Below are 21243 nucleotides of genomic sequence, written 5' to 3' on the forward strand. Positions count from 1 at the left end.
CTGGAAATACCGTAGATTTGGCAATTCCTGGTTGAACCAGGCAGGCACACTACATTGGTGTTTGTCTGAGCACTGACAGGTGTTTCTGCCAATGTGCAGAGGGCTTAGTGAAACAGCGGTGAGGAGCAATGAGGTTTGGGGTTCACTAGCCTTGGAGTTGGCCAGGTCCCAGGCTCCAAGGCAGATGATGTTTCTTTTGAAGGAGACAGGGGAGTTCTAACCCTTTTCTCTTTCCCCACGTGGTGGAGGAAGGTATATAGTGACTGCTGTGGCCAGCAGGTCTCCTTCAGATCTGGGGGTATGTGGAAACCCACTCTTCCCCAGCCGATTCATGAGCAGAGGCATCACCGTGGTGGTCCAGGCCCTGTGATCTCTCAGGGCAGTTTAAGGATGGCTCAATCTAGCAAGAGAGGCATGTATTGTCAAACGGATGTTTCTTCTTATAGTCAGCATTTTTTTCCAAGTGCTTTTTGAGGAAACTTTGAGCTTGGCAAGGGCCAGTGTGTGTGGAAAGTATTAAAATCTGCAGCTGTTACAAAAAGGAAAGACCCGCATTAGGAATATATATAGCATTTTAAAAGCAAGTTTAGTGCCTTGGAAAGGATTTCTAAAATGAACTAAACCCTGTGGATCAGTAAGAGTATTTATTTTGTGCTCTGTAGTAGCCTGGCAGTGCTGGCAGTGTACATTTAACACTGAATTAATTGATACTCATCGGTGACCTGAGTCTGTAACTAACCTGAGTTCCACTGAGACCTCTGGTATGTTAAAGCTGTGTCATTTTCCTGGCATCAAGATACAGAATAACCTGTCTTACAAGATTGTTGGACCATTTGTTTCCTGTATTTTAACTGTGTGTTTATCACATTGGGCTCTTTCAGCAAGAAGTTTCTGAGGGCTGTTTCTTGGGGAGAGGTTTCCCATGGCACTGAGGTGTGACATACCATTTGCAGCACCTAGGCAGTAACAGCTTCAGTCAGTGATTTGGGGATGAACCCTTAGCTCAGACTTTTCTGCCTTTTGTCTTTCTAAGCTGCAGTTTTTTAGATTATTTTCATGTAGCTGTTGGTATTCAAAATCTGTCCTCAGTGAAAGAATCAAATGCATTTGACGAAGTAGAATGAAGTGCATGTGGATTAAATATATACCTCCATGTATGCGTAGTATGTGAGCAAGCATATGGGACCGCGTATGCTGGTATGTCAATCTAGTTATAAAGCAGTTTAAGGAAAAAAAAAAAAAAAGGCAGTGTGCGTAGACAGTTTTGGCACTCCAGCCCTGGGAAATGGCAGCCAGCCAGAGAGTACTGAGGCAGGGCCAAGAGTATCTGAAGAATACCAAATGCTGAAGTTGGATATAGCTCCTTCTTCGCTGTAGTTTTGCTCTTCACCCTGTGGGCCTGCAGCTTGCCAGCTCTGTGCCAGGTAGATGCTGATAATTTCAGAAGGAAGAAATGGAAATAGGGACGGATATACTGTGGTGTATATGTGCTTGTAATCAAATGGCAATTAAATGAAAGGTACAATTACCTGCAACTGAAATCTGACCTCTGAGTTTAACTGTTATGCTCCCTGAGTCATTGTTAGACTTTGAAATGCTCATTCAGTCATAAGTTATTTATTGTTTTTGGTATTGTGGTAGCACTGGAGACAAGGATAAAACTGCACCTCAGTGTGGGTTATGCGTTGCGACAGTTTAATCTTAAATTTGCATGGTTTTTTGAATGAATTTAAGTGCTTCCAGCAGAGGGCACTAAGATTATTGATCTCAAGTGCTAGTACAGATACATCGTGGGAAAGCATAAAAGATGCCTGAAAGTAAAATGTTTCACCCCTCTCTCCTCGTTGTTTTGTAGACTATCATAAAAGAGGGGATGCTGATGAAACAGACCAGCTCCTTCCAGCGCTGGAAGAGACGATATTTTAAGCTACGAGGACGAACACTCTACTATGCAAAAACTGCTAAGGTAAGGTCTTGGCAATACATAGGAGTCCGAGGAAAGAAAGAGTGGTGAAGCTTTGGAGGCAGATGAGTGTCTGTGAGAAGGCAGCCCTCAACAGGGAAAAGAGCACGTGCTTTGTAAGCACCTGTCTTCAGGTTTTGTAGCTACTAGAGGATCCCTGTGTTTTGCTTCATGCTTGGAAGTCCTTCATTTTTAAGTAAAACATGATGTGGACCTGTGGTACTGATTTTTCCACATCCCACACTCCCCACCCCCCCAACTTGGTGCATTCTAGTAGAGAATAGACTCTGAATCAAGAAGCTGAAAAAGAAAGGAGAAAATATGAATGAAAATCAGCAGTGCTAAGTTAATTGTCAGACTCAACGATCTTAAAGGTCTTTTCCAACCTAAATGATTCTATGAAAATAAGAAATTGAGGAGACAAGGAAGGCTATAATTTATAAAATCAGAGATGACATGCATCTGGTTTAGGATGTTGATAGTCAGCTAGATATAAATCTGTCTCCTTTCAGAAGAGCAAAGCCTACAATTATTTTTTTTTTGTAAATAATCCCGTAATAAAAATGAAGTCATTGTGTTCACCAACTGAAGACAGGCAAGTGTGAGCCTCACTGTATAGAACTAGACTTCCAAGTCCTTCGTATTGTTGGTGCTGGGCCTTTCCTTCAGATCACAAAAGGCTGTGTAGGAGTGTGCTAGGCAGACATACAGGCATGTATGGCCCTTTGGGTCTGCTGCTTATACATTGGATTCAGTAATTCATTGGGGTTTTGATTTTTTTTCTTTCCAGTCCATTATTTTTGATGAGGTGGATCTGACAGATGCCAGTGTGGCAGAATCTAGCACAAAGAATGTCAACAACAGCTTCACGGTAGGATTTTTTGTATTATTTTCCATTTCTTCTTGCATCTTTCCCTTCTCTTTTGCAAAGTTATAAACAACTGAACAATCTTCACAGCCTCTTTCACAAAAAAAAATTAAAAATCATAAACTTCTTTTTCCTTACAACTTCATAGCTCTTCTCCACGCACATGGGAAATACCTTGGGTTACTATGTATAGTGCTAAAACTTTGCATTCAGGGATTTTCTCACCTGTAAGCTAGGAGGGTTTAATAGAATCTATTTACATAGTGGGACAGAAAAAAAAATGTTCTGCTGTGGGATTTAGGGGGGGTGTTGATGTTTATGCTGGAGATCTTGCTAAAAGAATTTAGATTTCCCTTAAGGCATTAAAATATTTGAACTTCTTTCTCTGACTTTATTTGTATGTGGCTGTACGTATGTTTATATATGCACACTATATATAGTGGCAAAGCAAAAGAAGGAACAAGAAAAAGAAACAGAAATAACTGTAGAATTGGTTTAGGATACTTGTTAGCCATGGAATATTTGCAATCTGGAAATGTGCAGGTGTCACTGCTTCATTTTCTCCAGTTTTAGTAACCGAGAGAAAAAATGATTGTATTTCTGAGGTGCAGGTGTTCTGTGAGGCCCATTTTGGGGAAAGTGCCTGGTGTGCAGAAAAAAGCCATTAACAGCAGCCACGCAGCATGAGTGTCAAGCAGCAGCGTGAGCTTTGGAGTTGGGTAACAGCAGTAACCTCCATGCAGCCTCTGAGGAGCTTAAAAGGGAGGAGGGAGGAAGGTATGGACGAAGGAGGCAGTGTTGATCGAAGGCAAGGTGAAGGGAGGAGCAATCCAGGTGGAAGCAGGAAGCTGATCCTGTAGGATGGTGACCTGCAGGTGGTGACCAAGACTCAGTGGTGTGCCTTGTGCTGCAGCAGTAGTGGCCCACTGCTTTAAACATCTAGCAAAGAATGTTTCTGTTATGTAGCTGTAGCTTTTTGCTTTGCAGTACCTGTGCAAAGCAGCTCTGGTGCCCACCCAATGTCCACATGAAACCCCAACACTTTCTCAAAGTTTGAGAACACTTTCTGCATCCATAATTAGACAAGTAGGAGGCACATCTGGGTCTGATAGTAAATACTGATATCAGGTGTCTCTGTGTGTGTGTAGAGAGAAGGGTTTTGCAGTGATTTCATAAAGGGATATGTTTTCAAGAATGTGAAGTTATTTACCTGTTAATAAAGCATTTTTTTATTGAGTCTTGCCTTGGTTTTCCCATATGTAAATAGAGACTGATTTTCAGGTGAACAAATGTACTGTTACTGTTTTACATACCTGAGAGAGATCTAATCTCTGTCAGGGATGCTATGTGGAGGGACAGGAGGAAATAGCATGTTTGCTCTCTCAGATTAGCCCATCTGAGTTCAACAGTGAAGAGATACTTAGAGGACTATGGTATCAGGTTCTGCCAGTCCCTGCCTTCGCTAGGAGGTAAAAAGTGTAGGATTACCTTGACACTCAAGTAGCAGGTATTTTGCACTGTTTCCAGCTGATCACTGTATCACGGGGCTCAGGTAAACTTCAAGAAAATCATCTCTCCTCTTAATTTCTATCTACTCTTTCTGTCATGTTTACAGAGGAGTTTGACTGTGGTTTACCGTGAGCTATAAAAATACTTAGAAAATCAGAAGTTTGCTGTTGTTTGGTCTGCCACATCACTGCTGTCAGTGCTTTGGGTTCCTTGCAGTCTTGCAATTTTCTCTTGGCTTTCTTGTAGGTGACCTGTTCCCCTGCTCTATCTTCCCAGCTTGGTTCCTTTCTAAAATTTAGAGTTCTTTGATGCATGTTTCTTCCTATTTCAAATCAGTGGGACTCACTATTGAGTTTTTATCCTAAGCTGAAAACATCCAACATTTGGTGTTGTATAGCAGATACAAGTTATTCTGGAGTTTCAGATGTTCTGGTTTTGTTTCTGTGTTTTCTTCAATGGAAGCTGGTAGTTTGGGATTTACAGAAGAGTGGTTTCTTTCTGAGGGAACTCATCCTCAGTCCAGCCATCTCTACTGCTTAGTGTATAGATTCTGCAGGTCAGGTTGCATGAATGACACTCCTAAGGTACCAACAAAGGAGACGGGAAACAAAAACGCTAGATAAACCACTCAGAGGAGCAATTGTGGATCCAAAGCAAAGAGGTAATAGTGACCAGGCAAATGAGAAATGGGTGAAAGGGCAGTAAGGAGGGGGGGGGGGGGGGGGGGGAGGCAACGCCATGAGAGAAGAAAACCACAGCATGATGCCCACAAAGGTATGTTGCATAAACAGAGGAATAAGGTAAAAAAATAGAGCTGGCAGTAAACCTTTTTACATAGGACATAAGTCTGACAGCTAATTTGTTTGCTGTCAGCAGGCAGGAGAGCGAGAAAAGTGAGTATTAAGACTCATACCTCTTCCTCTAAAAAGACGCGTGTAATACAGGTTCCACTGTTGTTTACTTGGTTAATTTTGCACAGATTTCTTCAGTAAGTGTATCCTTTTTGCAGTGGGGACAGTTTTCAGTACTGCTACTTGGAGGTAGTGGATATGTGGCTACAGAATGGGCTGGGAGCATGTGACTAGGGGCATCTTTGAGCTTAAGATGTTGTACAGCTCTGTCCCCTGAGAGGTGTAAAGGAAAAGCTTTATGTTTAGCTATTGTTCCTTTAGGTCAGGCAGTGTGGCTGGGAGTTATTTAGCAGGAAGCCTCTGGGAGCAAATCATGAGCAGCCCTGCACCAGGCCTCTCTTCTTTCAGGAGAGCTGTAGATGTAATATTTGCTGATTCTGTCACAATTCTGCTACCTCTGTCCTTCTAGGTCATCTGTCTAGAAGGTAAATTCTTCTGGGATGTCTGGACTTTAAGTGGCTGGTTCTTTCCATGTATGGTCCCTTCATGCCCGGCGTATAGATACATCTCTCACCAGTGGATTGGCCGAGGGCTGCTGTCTTTCACGAGGCTTTAGGGAGGATCTGCTGCGGTACAAACTCAATGATAACCATGTTGTCCTGGTAGTTCAGACCCATTTCATTAAAAGAGAGTGGACAACTTCCAGCCTGGATTCTTGCCATCACTGTGTGCCTACGTTTGTCCTCCTTAGGAAATAGAGATCAGCAGCATTGTATGGGTGAGGTCAAAGCCTAACCCTGATGTCTGAGCAGAGCTTTCCCAGCCATACCCTCATAACCTTTTGTGATTTCTGAAAAGCAGATGATTTGGGACCACGCTGGGTGCATTGGGTCTTCCCACTGAGACTTCAGCTGTTTCCATGAAAGATTTTTTCTTGGACAGTACAATGTCACGGTAACTTGATTTGTTGATGTTCCTGCCTAATGCATTAGTCTGCAGTTGCTTCAGGAGCATTCAAACAAAATACACGATGCAGATGAGATCCATGCTTTGAACCTGGAATAGTTCTTTTCTCTAGATCATGCCAGGAAGCCTGGGTTTTGGAGGTACTTCTCTCAAAATTATTGCTTTACCTGTGTCATGGACCTGAACCATCCGGCATGCCCGTTCTCCCCTATGAAACCTGTAAGGTTTGGGTGGGGGCATACCAGTCGCTCTATTGTCTGTTGCTCACGCCACCACAGCGATCCTCTCGAGAGTCTCTGAAAGGACTTTGGGTCATCTCCTTAGGCCCATTTTTTTGAATGTTTGTGTGATGACCAAATTCTTACTTCTCAGTTTGGTGTGTTGGCTGAAGATCTGCGCTCTTCTAGAAGCTGCCAACTGAATTAAGCCTGCAGCCTTCAATGCAATTGTCACAGCTGGTGGAGTGAGTCCTTCTCACTTCATTGACCCTTTCCTGACTTCTGCAGGACTTGTGTAAAGCTAAAGGGGAGAAAAAAAATCTAAAATAGTGTTCTTTAACAGTAAAAAAACCATCTGTCATCAACAGGAGAAGGTTTAGGAAGGACATGAGCTCTTTGCAGGTGTGTATTTTGTGTTTTGGTATGATTCTCACATGGTGTTCTTGTAAATGTTTTCCAGTTATTGCTAGCAAATGGTGGTGTGGTGGTGTGGACTTTCACCCTCATTCACATAATATGAATTACAACATTCACTTCCCATTGCATCTTACTCAGAGCTTTGAGATTCACATAGGAGAAAGCTCCTCTCTGTAGAGAGAGATGCGTGTAGTTTGATTTCTTCTTTCTGATGCTTTAATCAGAGCATGTTGTTGGGAGCCAAGAGCCATGCTGTTGACCCCTCCTCCGTAGTTAAAGGCTCTTCACTGGAAGAGGTGGAGCTTGAACTCCTGAGCTCCTGTAAAGCCTTTTCTGTTGGGAAGTACCTCTCAGCTCAGTCGCAGACAGGAAACAGCATATTATTGCAGTCAGCGCCTGCCTCTCCACTTCACTGCCGTCAGAAGGAAACTTATCCCAGCTCCTCCTTAAGCAGACAACTAATCAGCTTGTGGCAAGTGGAACATAGCTCAAAAAGACTGACCACAGAGGAGACTAATCCTATTAATCGCATGTCAAGCAATCTGTTTAGGTTTTTTTCTGAGGGAGTAGGCTGCTCTGGACACTAGTTTAGAGGAAGATTGAACATGAAAGGTAAGAGCAGGAGTCAGAGTTTTCTGGACTGAGCATTGAGAAACATGGCACCCGTGTCAGCATAACAGATCATCAGGAGCTCAGGTTCTTCGGAATAAGTTTGCTATAAGCTCTTACGGTTCAGATGTTCGCTCCTGTGTGAATATATGTAGAGGAGTTCTGCAGAACTGGGGTAAAGGGAAATGTGCTGTGGTGCTGTTGGAAATGCTGCGCCCATCAGTTAAGAAATACTATTTATTAACTGATGATTCACCCTGACCAATGTTACGGGAGAGAGGAAGTATTGAGATTAGTGTAATACCTCTCTTTCAGAGCACTTGCATGACAACATGAGGCGACAATGGTTGTGGTAGGTTGAGGAACAGGGAATTTGCTGGTGCTCCTGAATGAGAGCATGCTGTCATCTCTGAGAAGCAGTGTGGATGTCATTCTCCAGCTGTACAGAAGCCTGAGGTGTGCTACAATTTTTTGTTATCACAGCCTTGTTACTTAATACTGACTTTATACAGCAGCAAAGATGCCGGTTTCTGTCTTGTGAAGTTTTATGTGACACTCTGATCTCCTTCAGACTCTGTATTTTTACTTTATTGTCCCAGGGCTTGTTGATGCTGTGGAGAAATAGCATGAATCTTTGTTTTGGAGTAATTAACCTTTCCTAAAACCAGGGCAAAGTGTTTGAACTTTAACAAAAGATGAAAGTGCTGAGGGTGCTTCCTGATGGGGAGAGTATGTTGTTGATGTCTGCAAATTCATTTCACAATGAAGTGAAAGTGCCTTTGCCTCTTCTGTGATTTTGTGTCAAGTAGAATTGTGTTAGTGCTTTTAAGTGAAAATGTATCCTTTTTAGCAGCGAGTGCAGTCTTCTCTGAAGAGTTTGGTTTTGAAAGAGTGACCAGAGCTGCTGAAGCTACGTTTCAGGCAAAAAGTCTGCCGCTTGTGTCTAGCGCAGGAGCTGTGTGCCTGTAAGGCATTGTTGAAACAAGAGGAACCCAGATCAGAGGTTATTTGTGCTCGTTTGAAATACAAGCTTTGAGAAAGAGCATGTGACTTATTTTTATGAGGAGAAAGAATATAAGAACTTTTGTTACAGGCTGTTTGCGGAAAGTCAGGCTTGGACTTCAAGCTTGGGCTGATAAGCGATCAGGGAAATCTGCATGGTTTGACACTTGCACAGATTCTCCAAACTGCCCCGTGTGTTCTCAACCCTTTGAAAAGGTGGGCTTGAATGTATGCGGCAGGGAGTCACTGGGATTCCTGTGAGGGAGGGGATCTCCCTCCCCACCTTCCTCCGCATGGGGGTGAGGGACCCAGAGGGAAGACATCAGCTGTCAGAAGTGGGCAAAAAGACCTACTAGTCTGGGGGCGTAGTTACACAGAGGAGTCAGTCACCAAGTGAGCTCGTTCTTCACCTTGCTCCTTTGGACACAGGCATGGATTGCCTTGTTAAGGTTTGGAGAAGGGAAAGAGCAGAAAAGAGGGACTCATGAAAGGGATGGTGATTTCCCTCCTTTCTAAACTCTCTTCTCCAAATTGACAAAATTAGAGTGCATATTGGGAAGTCAGGCTTTACTGGGGGTTGTTGTCTCTTCCACACCCATGTGTGTACACATTTAGGAATTGTACACTCTCTGCTTGTGCTCTTACTCTGTTTATATTGGCAGCTGTCAGAATTTCCTTTATAAGCAAGCAAAAATACGAGTAGAGCCATGAATTGCCATGTCCAGGATCGCTCTGCTGTTTTTCCCCCCGCCCTTCATTAAGCGCAGCTCGGTCCCCATTTCCTGTCAGAACCGCTGCAGTTTCAAAATACTTTGCTATTTTAGTAGTTTGTAATCCAGACTTCACTGCAGTTTTTTCATCTTGAGAAAAGGCCCTTTGGTAAACAGACCATTCTGAGTCAGTGTTAGTGAAGATAGTCATTTTAAAACCCTTTCGTGTCAAGGATTTTTAGGACTCTTAATGCAGCCTCCTGAGCTGGTCATTAGTGTGCTTGCACAAAAGAAGGAAAAATCCGGAGCAAAACCATCTAAGAGAGGATAAATATGGAAGAAGAGTTAGTGAGTCTGGAAGAAGTTGCTGTGGGTGGAGAGATCTGGCGATTGCTACTGTACTTTACAGAATGACCCCAAAACATGCTAGAAGTTTTTGAGAAAGATGAAGCTACTGTAAAGGAAGGAGGTCAGGCTGAGCTTTATGTATTTTACTGTGGGACAGGCTAGATAGAGAGCTGGAAAGTGAAGGCAGCTGTTTGTGACGAGCTTTTGTTTCTCTAGAAGGAAGTTTACTGCTTTGAAATTAGTGTCTGTTGCTGCCCTTGTGCCTGAACACTAGGAGCTTTTGTTTGATAATCTCTTTGCTCTTGGTAACCTTTGTGCTGTATTGGTGTTTTATCTACCTTCCTGAGCAAGACTGCAGATTCCAGTGTCCTCTACCCCTTCCAGGTGAGGACACGAAGGTGGAACAACCTGTGGTAAACAGGAGGTCATTTGAGAATGTGATGGGTTTAGTTTTACGTGGAAGCTGCTCTGGGAAAAAAAAAAAAAGACTTTATCTCTACTCTGGTCATTTTGACAGGCAGGGAGAGGCTTGGTAATGTTGTTTGCAGAAATGAGGTCTCTCTACTTGCGGTGCTTGTGGTGCATGAAACGGGACTTGTCTGCCTGGTGACCCAGTGTGGAAAGCTACTGGGTTCATCAAGCTGTTGAAAGCTATTTATTTCTTGTAGTGCTAGCTACCAGCCTCTTTTCAACAGGGCTGGGGTTAGGGGGCTGTGAGGAGCTGTTACCAACAATAAGCTGTCAGTAACAGGTCATTTTCCTACCGTGGACAAGGTCTTTTATTGCTCAGTCCTGTGATTTATTAGCTGCTAGCCTTGATGTGTATGAGCCCACTGAGACGGCAGTTCTACCACTGGGGAACATTGACCTGCCCCTCTGCTCTTCATGGTTTTGCTTCTGTTTGAGTGGGTAGCAAGGTTTCTCTGAAGTATCCTTTGCCTTCCCAGATGTGCTGCCCTTTCTGAACAGGGTAGTTCTGTTTGGGAACTCCTTTCCTTGGAAAACAGATGAAGAAGGGATGTGTGTGTGCATCTGCTGTGTGAAGGGGAGGGTGGGTGGGTAACAGAGCTGTGCTGAGATGCACTGGCACTTGGCATGGCAGCCCTGTTGGTTCCTGTTCAGTGCTGTGCCATCCGTGCAGATCTCCAGTGATTAATATGCGCAAATTACCAGGATTGTCTGCGTTTCTTACCTGCTAACAGTGGCAAAGACCTTGCATACTTTAGGTTTTGACATCTGTTAAGTGGCTGCAAAAGTCCTAAAATTCTCTCCTTGTCTGTGCTCCTCATACCAATTGCCAAGAACAGGAATGTGCCTTGTTTAGAAACAAGAGTTTCCAGAAGCATGTAGGAATGTGACCCTGGTATGAGAGATGATAATTTTCCCAGGGAACGCTCTGTCTGGTCTGCTTTTCTGCTGCAGCATTGGGGAAGATAGGGACTAGGAGAAAGCACAGATGGGGGGTCAGCATGAGTTGAGCTTGATCTTGCGGGTACGGCATAGCGGCAGTAAGTGCCAATGACAGTGCTCAGAGAAGATGCGCTTGTTATGTGCAACTCCCGGCAGACAAGGTACATATTGCAAGATGAATGAACCTAATAATGTAAAAATGGTCCTAAGGAGACCACACCATGTGCTGTACCTATTTTCCTATGGAAATTCGCTGTCCTGGATTTTACAGATTGAAAATCAAGGTGAAACAGCCATGTGGAAGTTGGGGGCAAGATAACCCAGTATAGTGTAAACAGAGATTTGGGCATGTAAGGCTTTGAGGAAGATCCTGTTATTGCTATTTTTTTAAAAAGGCAGAATTTGACACAGCTATAAGAACATTAATGATATGTTTTATTTGGTGGAAATTAGAGTTTTCATAGGTGGTAGGTGGTCATTTATAGCAGGGAATAAAAAATCTTGCATTATAAAAATAAATACAAAATTGGTGCATTTCCCCAGTGTCATATGAAAAAGTTCTTTTTTCTTTCACCTTCAGGGTAGCATCAGGTTTTGAGGAAAGAGAATTGGTGCAATTCTAGAGAGCTCTGACTGACTTCTGCAGTGGGTTAACAGGACTGAATTTGCTGGCAAAACTGAGTGAAAGCTGAGTTGATGATCAGAAGAGGGATGTTGCCTGTGGAGGAAGGCAAGCCTCGGTCCCCCATGAGTCTAAGCATTGATACTTGTATTATTTCGCTCTTCCAAACTATAGAGACTTATTAAAATTATGCTGTCTTGCTGTCTAAGGCTTTGCTGGCCTGATGCTCAGCTCCAGAATGTTTCACAAACTGACTTCAATGAGACAGGCTTTTAAGACTGGTTTGAGTCTGAAACTCATATTTCATTTTCCTTTACTCTCCCTTCTTTTTGACATTGCGCATTTGCTGAGGGAGTAGCACTGGCTTGATCCACACTTGGTCCATTTTGCCCTCTGTGAGGTCAGCAGTAGTGTTTGAAACATACAGTGACTTTGCTGGTTTGTGAATCTTGCTGATCAGCACAGGCAAGGCGTGTTAACATATAGCAGTGTTTATTTCTCTACTGCTGTTGCTGGAACAGGAGCTGAAGGGGATAAAATGGCTGGGTCCTCATTGCAATCTCACCCAATTTTCCTTCTGAGTTTTTGGGTTCATAGGATACAAAGAGCTTATTCCACTATACAAAAGCAGACTTAGCAGTTAACTACAGATGGTGGACGTTTTCCCTGCCTTTGCCATATGTGATCAAGCTGAAGTTTTTGCCTGCCCTAGCACTGTTCTTGCAGCTATTTTAATTTTTTTCTAGCTGCAGTTCTCAGGTCTTTTGAGCTCCAGAAATTCCTGTTGTCGTACCCAAATCATCAACTGTTTGGGATAATCCAGGATCTCTTTGGGGAATTCATGGCTAGCACCTTTGAACATAAGACTGTAACTGAACAGGATGTGAGTAAAAGGAAGCAGTTGAATGAGCAGGTGTTCTCATAGACCCACTTTTGGCCACTCTGAAAAATGTATCACATCAGAAAAACTATATTTAGCAAAGTTGTATGCCCCCCTGCCCCCCCGCCCCTTCCCCCAGAGCATTTCTTCAGCCAGCTCCATGATTGGGCCAGTATGATCTTAACTTGTTTTGCCGTCTTTTGTGGTCACTGAGATAACAAACAGTTCCAATACATGTTTGGCCAGACTGTCAGTTTTTTGCTGAGAAGTTTCTGGGCAGCCAGAAAATGCTGAAAGAGGAAGTGAGCAGAGATGATAAAGTTGTCTTTGATGGCAGCAAGACCAGAGAATGAAGTTTATGCTCCTGCTGTTGGGCGGAGGAAGGTTGCTCAGTACAGCAAAACACCAAAGGGTGAAGTATAGCAGATACCAATTTAAAATTTGGTCTAATAGAGGGAGTCTGTTTTGGATCGCCTTTCTAATCCAATTATTCACAGCTGTTCATTGGGGAAGGACATCCAGGGACATGCAGTCCATTTTTAGAATGTGAAATGGGAAATTTTCTTTGGTTGGCTCTGTTGTATGCCAGCTGGCCTGATCCAAAATGTCAGTAAATGTGTTAGTTTTGGACAGGGGAGTGTGGGTCAACATGAGGGGTGGGGTTAACAACTGGTAAGAGGGCATGTGCTGTGTGAGGAAGAGATGGAGGAGATGAAGGAAGGTTTTGGAGAAGTGTCAAGGGAGCAGCAGTATTTGCACAAGACAGCCAGTGAAGGCATGGGTTTTTTTCAGATTTAGATTTTTTTAGATTTAGAGTGAGCAAGCTTGAAAACTGAGAGTTTCTCTAATAGGCTTGAGATTTGTATAAAGGGCACAGAGCTTTGCAAGGGGTGACCTGGTGGGTAGTTGACTGTCACCATAATTCTTGCAAAATAAATTTCTGGGGTTTCACATGCAGTGAGGAGTTTGTAAATTAAGCCGTGTCCTGATTTGAAATGTCTTTAAGCCTTCCTGCCATTCCCATCTGTCCTAATGGCTCTTCAGGACTGATTAGAGGGATTGGCAGCTTTTTTTCCCCGTGACTGTTGAGCTCTTTTGCTGGTCGGTGTTAGGTCTCAATAAAGTCACCATGTGGTGAGCTTTGGGCACAGGGGTATCTGGGCATCCAGTTCCTACTAAGCAGTGAAATCTAAGCAACCACATCCAAAAGTTCAATAGCATTTAAGATCAAAAAAGTATGTTATTTTTTAATATTCCCTTTTTAGGAAGAACAAGCACTTTTAATTTACGTAATTGCTCATATCTAGATAAAAGTCTGAGCTGTTTCAGGGCAGGAACACTCAGACTTCTGCCAATCTCCAAACAGGCCAAAAATGTATGAGATTATAAATAAATCTTAAAACTTTTTATTGTGTTTTTTTAAACTCCTAGCAAAGCAGCCTCCATCCTAACTCAAAAGCAATCAGATCGTTGTTTTTGTGCTCTCCGTTTATATGAGAACAAGAGGTCACTGGATGACATTACTGCTTTGTAAATTTAGAACAAATAAAAGGAAATGCTACTTCACCTAGTGCGTCGTCATCCTGTGGAATATACTGTTCCAGGATGTTAGTCAAAAGCCGTAGCCGGAACATAAAAAAATAGCTAGACCATGCTCGTTTCTAGCTACGTTTGCCAACAGGGATAACCAAGCCTCATGTTCCAGAGCATCGGCTCATTGTGCCTGTAGCTGAGAGCAAACACCCTGCGCTCCCTGGCTGGGAAAGGACAGCTTTTCAGGGGGAAGATTGCTGTGGCTTCTTTTGGAGATGACAAGAATTACTTTTTGTTTGGTGCGAGACATTAGATTGATCCTCGGTCTCATCTAGACAGCATGATGTATGCAATACCCTTTCTCCCTCTGTTAGCATCCTGCAACAGGTGGATGGCTGGAATTGAGATTACCGGCTCAAATAGGAGGAGGTGCAAGTGGTGGGATGAGTGGTTTTGTTTCCCTGTGAGTGAGAGCACGTTTCTGTTCATCTCAGCTCTGCTCTTGTTCAGGAGCAGTGTCGTGGCGTGCCTGTTGCACATCAGCCCGCGCAGGCAGAGCCCAGCGGCAGCCTGCAGTGCAGGGAGAGCAGCAGTGTCTGAGGCTCGCCAGGTACCGGCGTGAGGCTCTGTGACAGGCGAGAACAGTTGAACCATTCCACAAAGGAAGTGTCACTGTTAACCTGTTTCTGGATTCCTAATTATCCTCATTAAAATGTTCAACTGTAACACCACTGCATGTTTAATCAGAAAAACAGGTTTGTGTGGTTTCTTAATTTCCCCAAAGAATTGTTATACTAGTTAACATTAAAATCTTATCTGTCCTTCACAGTGAAGCCTGAATTGACCAAATTTCTCCTCCTTGGACTAGGAGTGAGGTTTGAGATTGTCATCTTTTCTTTCCCATCTCTGATGATACCAGTAAATCCCAATGCAGATGTTGCTTTAGAACTGACTCATGGGGAATGCTCTTCAGAGATTTATCTTGCACGAAGTTACGTTTTATTTGCAGTTTTGTAGTTACACAATACACCCTTTATTTTAATTCCATGACTCACTCTGAATAATTTAAAGTATAAGTCTTCTTGATCTCTTTATTTGTCCTCTTGTCTTACAAACTTTAACTTTGTTCTTTGAACAGAGGATGGTCCAACACTGAATGTGGGGATTTTTAAGATGATGCAGCAGGTGACTTAAGGAGGAGTTAGTGAATTTCTATATTGGACAGTCTCTCCAGTGATCCAGCAAATCAGTAGCCTCAGAAATGAATTTTTACCAAAGGAGTTGTCTGCATTTCCTTATTTTGTGCCAGTATTTTAGATTTCATGTCTTCCAAGGTGATTTAAAAATGATACTATGTATTTTGCATTTGCCTTTTTTTTTTCTTCTCCCCCCCCCCCTTTTTTTTTTAACCAAAAAAGAAGAATAGGAAGAGGGACAGCACTGAATAGGAGTGTTCTGAAACAGGATCGTGATTATAATAAACCAATTTTACCAACTGTTTTAAATTAATTTTTCCCCGCTGGCCAAGAGCGTGCCAGTGGCTTGTTGGTGGTTACTTAGGAAAAGCTGGTTTTAAAGTGATGAAAGGTCCTTGGGTGCTTTGTCCAAGGATGTTTGGACTTTACATAGGGTACTGTTGTACATATGCAATTACAGATGTTCTTGGCTTTGCTGCCTGAATAAAGTGAGGTCATGTGATGTCTGAACAAATTATTTTAACTTGGTTTTACTTCCAGGGAAAAAGCTGCTTCTTCCTCTTAGCAGGACTTCAGAGATGCTGCTCGTTTTTCTCTTAACCACGCTGATTTTTTGCAGTAGTGTTTCAAGTTCCATAAAATGTTTCTCTGAGGTAGCCATTCTTACATAGCAGAGTTTTTAATGGAAACACAGTTAACTGCCCTCTTTTCCACTTTCCCAAGGAAAAAGAAAGATTCCTGTGATTACCTTCTTTGGGAATAAATTTTATCAGAGCTGAAACTGTTCAAAGGAAAAGTCAGGGAAGAGGGAAGGAGTTCTTCAAAGTTTTATTTTTAGAAAATTGTAAATATTTATGTCTTTGCTTAATTGTTTGCTTACAGTTGATACAGATCAGGTCATTTTGTCCAAGATAGAATGCTCCATGCCAAAACTTTGTGTCTAATATGAATGGCCGGTCCTTGCCTTAAAAAGGTATTTAGCTCCATTCATTGCCTACATAATGTGTCCATAGCACCCTTTTCTAGGTCTTGGTAATTATTGCAGGTGGATGCTGCAATCTATCCTATGAAAAGAAATATATTTTGAAAATTGAAGAGCTTAAAATAAAGCAGAAATTTACAGGTGTATCTTTTTTGTTGACATTATATACACATTTCTCCGTGGATGCTCTGAGGCACTTCAACATCAGCTAAAAGTTTGATGTTCAACTTCAGAGGTTTTTATTTTTAATCTGTTTTCTAAATGATAATGAGAGAAGTGAGAAACGGACTGGGAAATGCTGATTAACAGGGGTCATGTGTTGGGGTGATGTGTGTGGGTTTTTTAGTGTTCATTAATAAAACTGTGTTTGCATGCTGGCCGGAGTCACACGGACCGCATCAACCTGACACAATCCCAGTTCCTTTTCATCCATTATTTCCGATGTTAGGGTACAATTTGCTGGAAAAGCAGATGATGTAGACAGTTTGTTTCATGTACAAAATGTAGAGGGGTGCAGGAGAGTCTGGGCTGCTGCAATTTTTTAGAGTTGACGTAAAGGGGAACGTTTCGATTTTTGTTAATGGTGCTCAACTGTAATGCAGCTTTTCTTACATCCAGGTCTTGCAAACACTTAAGCATTGGTCTAATTTAAGAAGTTAGTTTGATGGAAATAGAGATAGGCACAAAGAGACAGCGTTAGTGAGATAACTGCAGTGTGGGGAAGAAAGACTTTTGTCTTGAGAAGAATAAATGTTGATTTATAGTCAAGTCTGGACCCCAGCTGGATGGGAAGCCCTGCGCACAGCAGGTAAGGCCCTCTGAAGAGCTGGGAGCTTTCATTTCTCTCTGCTGCCTCCAGCTGCCCAAAGGAGAGAGCAGTGGTGGGAGGTGTGCAGGGACCTGCCTGCCTTCCTGGGCAGAGGGGAGCCTCTGCCACTCTGCGGCTTCTACCGGTTTGTTAAAACATTGAGCTGTTCATTTAACACAGGGCAGCTAATGCATGGGAATTAGCCCATGCTAGAAACACACTCGAGGGACAGTATTTTTAGAGGGAGGCAAACTCACCGCAGCCTCAAGCTGCTAGCGGAACATTTGTTGGAATATCTCTCATGTAATAAACAGAACGAGGCCTCAGGAAACATGAGGGTTCAAAATACAGTGATTTCTCTTCTGGATTGCTTATTTTGTTTGATTTCTCCCCTCCCCCCTCCCCACTTGTCATGACTCTTAACCAGATTTTTAGTATGATGTTACGGAGTATGTTATCTAATTCATTAATTGCTAAAAACTGATATATTATGTTGTTAACAAAATGTTTTAATGGTGTTGCCAGTTTAAAAAGTCATTAAGTACTTCAAAAAACTTATGCAAGGTCTGCACGTGTAATATATTCACTCCCACTGCCCTGTGCTTGATTTGTGTTGTGCTGTTATTTGGGGGTGAGAGACTTCTTTACTCGATTCAATACAGGGAATGACAGCTGTCTGTGGTTCTGCACATTTGTGAAGAAATTAGGGTATGTTACAGTGGAAGAGAAGTATGGTTGAAAGGTACAAATAACCTCTGCTCTGTTGTGCAGCTCATTGCCTCTGAAAATAGCTTCAATAGACTATACTAGTGATAACGTGTTCTCTGTTCTGTCACTGACATGCCCAGAATACACACTATTAATTTTCTCTCACTCTTCAGATTATCACTCCATGTCGGAAGCTCATCCTTTGTGCTGATAACAGAAAAGAGATGGAAGATTGGATTGCAGCGCTGAAGACTGTACAAAACCGTGAACATTTTGAGGTAATAGGAAAATGTGTTCCTTTGCACTCTGTGTCTCGTATTCTAAATAACAGCTTGTTTTGAGATTGGAGTCAGCTTCCAGTTAACTTAATAGAAGTTGGTTTTATTGACTGTAATGGGCATGGCGTTAAGCTTTCTGTAAAATCTATCCCGGATTCACTGAAGTAATTCTCCAAAGAATGCTTGTGGCTTTGTATACTCTCCCTTGGTAACTGTGAGAGCACTTCTCAGAGTATGGGTAGGTTGTGAAACACATTTTGCCCATTGTCTTTTTACTCTTCAGTTACCCTCCTTGTCCTAATTCACGTCTTGCTTGGTCAGTATTTTGCTTACTTCAGTGCATCTGTTTGCTTTCTGGGGCTGTAGTTAGACCAGCACTGCCACCAAAAGGAGCTGTCTTTTGTTTTCCCTACTGTGATGCTTGTCTCCCTGTTGTCTCCTCCCTTATGCTGGCACAAGCATTCCTCTGCCACACAATAAACCAGGTCAAGGGAATTCATCTGGCTGAAAACTTAATCCAACAAAAAAAAACCAGGGAAGGGAAGGATCAACTCCACAGCTGATAACTTCTCCGGTTCATTTCACTACGCTCATTTGTAGCGAGACAAGGATGGGAGGTGGGACAGGAGCAGGAGTGAAGGTGTGGCTTCTTCAAGTAGTCTCTTCTGGCTTAAAGACCTTCTTGAGCTGCAGGTAGTGTGTATAAAGTGTACACGGCCTACTCTTCCCTAGCAGAGGTTTTCTGTTTCTGCCTTTCCTGACTGCTATGTGCAAGTCTTTGTTTTAAGGAAAGAAAGTTGTGTTGTTCCACTTTAGACTTTGCTGTAATACATTTATTTTGCTAGTCTACCCAGTACAGCATGGACCATTTCTCAGGGATGCATAACTGGTACGCCTGCTCACATGCTCGGCCAACGTACTGCAATGTGTGTCGGGAGGCATTATCTGGAGTCACGTCGCATGGGCTCTCATGTGAAGGTAAACGTGCTCTCTTGTCTCCGGTTTGGGGAGTGCCATCTTCATAGCTCAGTGCCATGTTCCAGAGATAACTGAAGAGGAATGTTAACAGTCTACAAAAAGATGTAGAAAAATGCTGCATAGTACACTGGATAGAGATACAGGCTGTGTATGAGACTGAAGGTCTTTTCTGGGCCTTATGCTGAAACCCTTTGCTGCTGAATCCCTCTGGCTTCACAGAGAATTTTCCTGCAGAAGTCAAGATCAGGGTCTAGGCATTTTGTAAAAGGATAATGGCTGCAATGATGTTTTCATGCTGGTTTTAGTGTTGGACCTGAGAGTAATATAGCTGATATTTTTTTTTTCCCCATTTACACAAATACTGCCATCCCTTAATTAAATTATGCTTCTGAAGGGAACAGATACGTACTTCTGAGGTATCAGATGAAGAGTCATAAGAATACTCTTTTTCATGAGAATAATCATATTTTTAAGAACATTCTTGTTAAGCATTTGAATGCCGGGAGGTTATTCTTTTCCAGCTTTGGCATAGCAGACGTGCTCATACTTCTAGCGTGAATGAGGTTACACCCACACTGTGTAAAAGGATGCAGGCGTGTATGACTCTGTAAATCATGTCAAAGTTAACAAGGTGATAACTAAGCTTTGTACAAGCAACTGGCAAAACTGACAAGGCAAGAATTAATAGCTAGCTCATCTTACTTGGTACGCTTAGAGCTGATAGTTTTGGCAGTGCTAACAAGGGTAGTGTGTGCCCATGCTTTCTTCTGGAGCCAAATATGGTCACTTGGGAAAGCTTTTGCACACACTGCCACATTTTGCGTTCTGAGGCATAAAATCACAGGATTAATATAGTCTTCTTTTCCTCTGCAGTGTGCAAGTTTAAAGCCCACAAGCGATGTGCTGTGCGAGCAACCAATAATTGCAAGTGGACAACTCTGGCCTCTATTGGGAAGGATATCATTGAGGATGAAGATGGGGTAGGCGTTAGTCTTAGTTCTTTTACCCTTTTCTTGATGGAAACACTGGCATGCGCTCTACAGCTTTCTTCACTGTACAAATAACAGATTCTGCCTTTACGTGTTAGTGATGTGGAAAAGACCTTTACTGTCAGAGCATGAGATTCTGTGTGAAAAGTCCAACCAGGGTAGTGAGGACTCCTTAATAGGAAGAGATTCCTGCTATGGACTGGGGGAGTTGAGGCTAGAAAATTGGAGGCATGGGGAACCTAATCTGAGTTTTCACAGAAAAAAAGATGAATGAGTGGTTGGAACAGTACCTTAGCATATGGGATGTCTGATGTAGGTCAGTGTTTCCTGGGTAGCCTGGGGTGAGTCACCTGGTCTCTTTGTGCTTGAGCATGACATAAAATGCTGAAAGAGGTTGTCAAGTGTTTTCTAGAAATTGCCTTTGCTGTCCTTAAACAGTGCGTATAAAGACTCGCCTGTCTCTATGTCTCTGTGCCATAGTGCATCCTGTGCCCTTAAGCTGTTCTCTGGAAAGTCCATGTTGCCTCTCTCCCTCTGTACCATTTGCAGATCTCGATGCCACATCAGTGGTTGGAAGGAAACCTGCCTGTGAGTGCCAAATGCACTGTGTGTGATAAAACCTGTGGCAGTGTCCTACGTTTGCAAGACTGGCGCTGCCTTTGGTGCAAAGCCATGGTAAGTTGAATAAACATGATAATTTCAGTAAAAGGATAGTCTTTGATCAGCTCTGTGGTGTGTTCTTTTAATGACATTTACTTAAAATGAAATCTCTTAATGTGCTGCCAGTATTTGCTGTGAAGGACTTTATTGTTCTTTCTCCAGTTGATAAACAGCTTGCAAGAGATAGAAATTTAAATCTGTGCTGAAAAGTATCACTGTGATGCATAAAATTAAGACTTGAAATAAGAATCTGACTTATCTGCAAGCTTATTTTCTTTTGATAGCGAGCTTTTATAGAAGAATCTAATTACACTAGATATGAATCAGTGTCCCAGGCATGGGAGATGTTGGGTTTTAAGGAGCTGTTATTTGTAATTTCTACAAGCTGAAAACGTAGAACAGAAAAGAAGAAAGAATACTGAGCTATTTTAATAATAGCAATTTCCCTTGCCATTGCAATAGGTTTCTCTTGCCTAACCACTGTAGTGATGCAGATCTTGCTATGTTTCCAGTTGTCTATAATATTAATAAGAGAAGTATCACGAAATATGTGTTTATAATGTGGGGGGCAGGGGCCCAAACCCCAAGCAAACCCTCTACCTTGCAGTCTTCGTGTACTAGAAATAATTGGAGCGCCCTACTCTACTTTGTATTTCCTTTTTTGGGTGGCTTTAGTAATCCCTTCTCTTACCTCTTACGTCCCTCCTGTCTTCCTGCTTTGTTTTTTGCTTTCTTGTT

General features: G+C 42.6%; 1 protein-coding gene across 6 annotated transcripts in view; it reads left to right on the forward strand.

Annotated features, from left to right (window-relative positions):
* Positions 1–21243, forward strand: part of DGKD (diacylglycerol kinase delta) — a 62395-nt gene that overhangs the window by 13991 nt on the left and 27161 nt on the right. For 3 of the 6 annotated variants that reach the window (XM_037406858.1, XM_037406863.1, XM_037406857.1), the window contains exons 2-7: positions 1856–1966; positions 2754–2834; positions 17774–17878; positions 18724–18856; positions 19730–19836; positions 20395–20520. In XM_037406858.1, coding sequence (XP_037262755.1) covers positions 1856–1966; positions 2754–2834; positions 17774–17878; positions 18724–18856; positions 19730–19836; positions 20395–20520 — 663 coding nt within the window. Of the gene's footprint in view, positions 1–1855; positions 1967–2753; positions 2835–7149; positions 7405–7716; positions 7858–16051; positions 16076–17773; positions 17879–18723; positions 18857–19729; positions 19837–20394; positions 20521–21243 lie in introns of those variants that run through there. The other 3 variants (XM_037406861.1, XM_037406862.1, XM_037406860.1) reach the window with 3 other exon arrangements.

Source organism: Falco rusticolus, chromosome 13, assembly GCF_015220075.1.
Source record: "Falco rusticolus isolate bFalRus1 chromosome 13, bFalRus1.pri, whole genome shotgun sequence".
Classification (NCBI taxonomy): domain Eukaryota; kingdom Metazoa; phylum Chordata; class Aves; order Falconiformes; family Falconidae; genus Falco; species Falco rusticolus.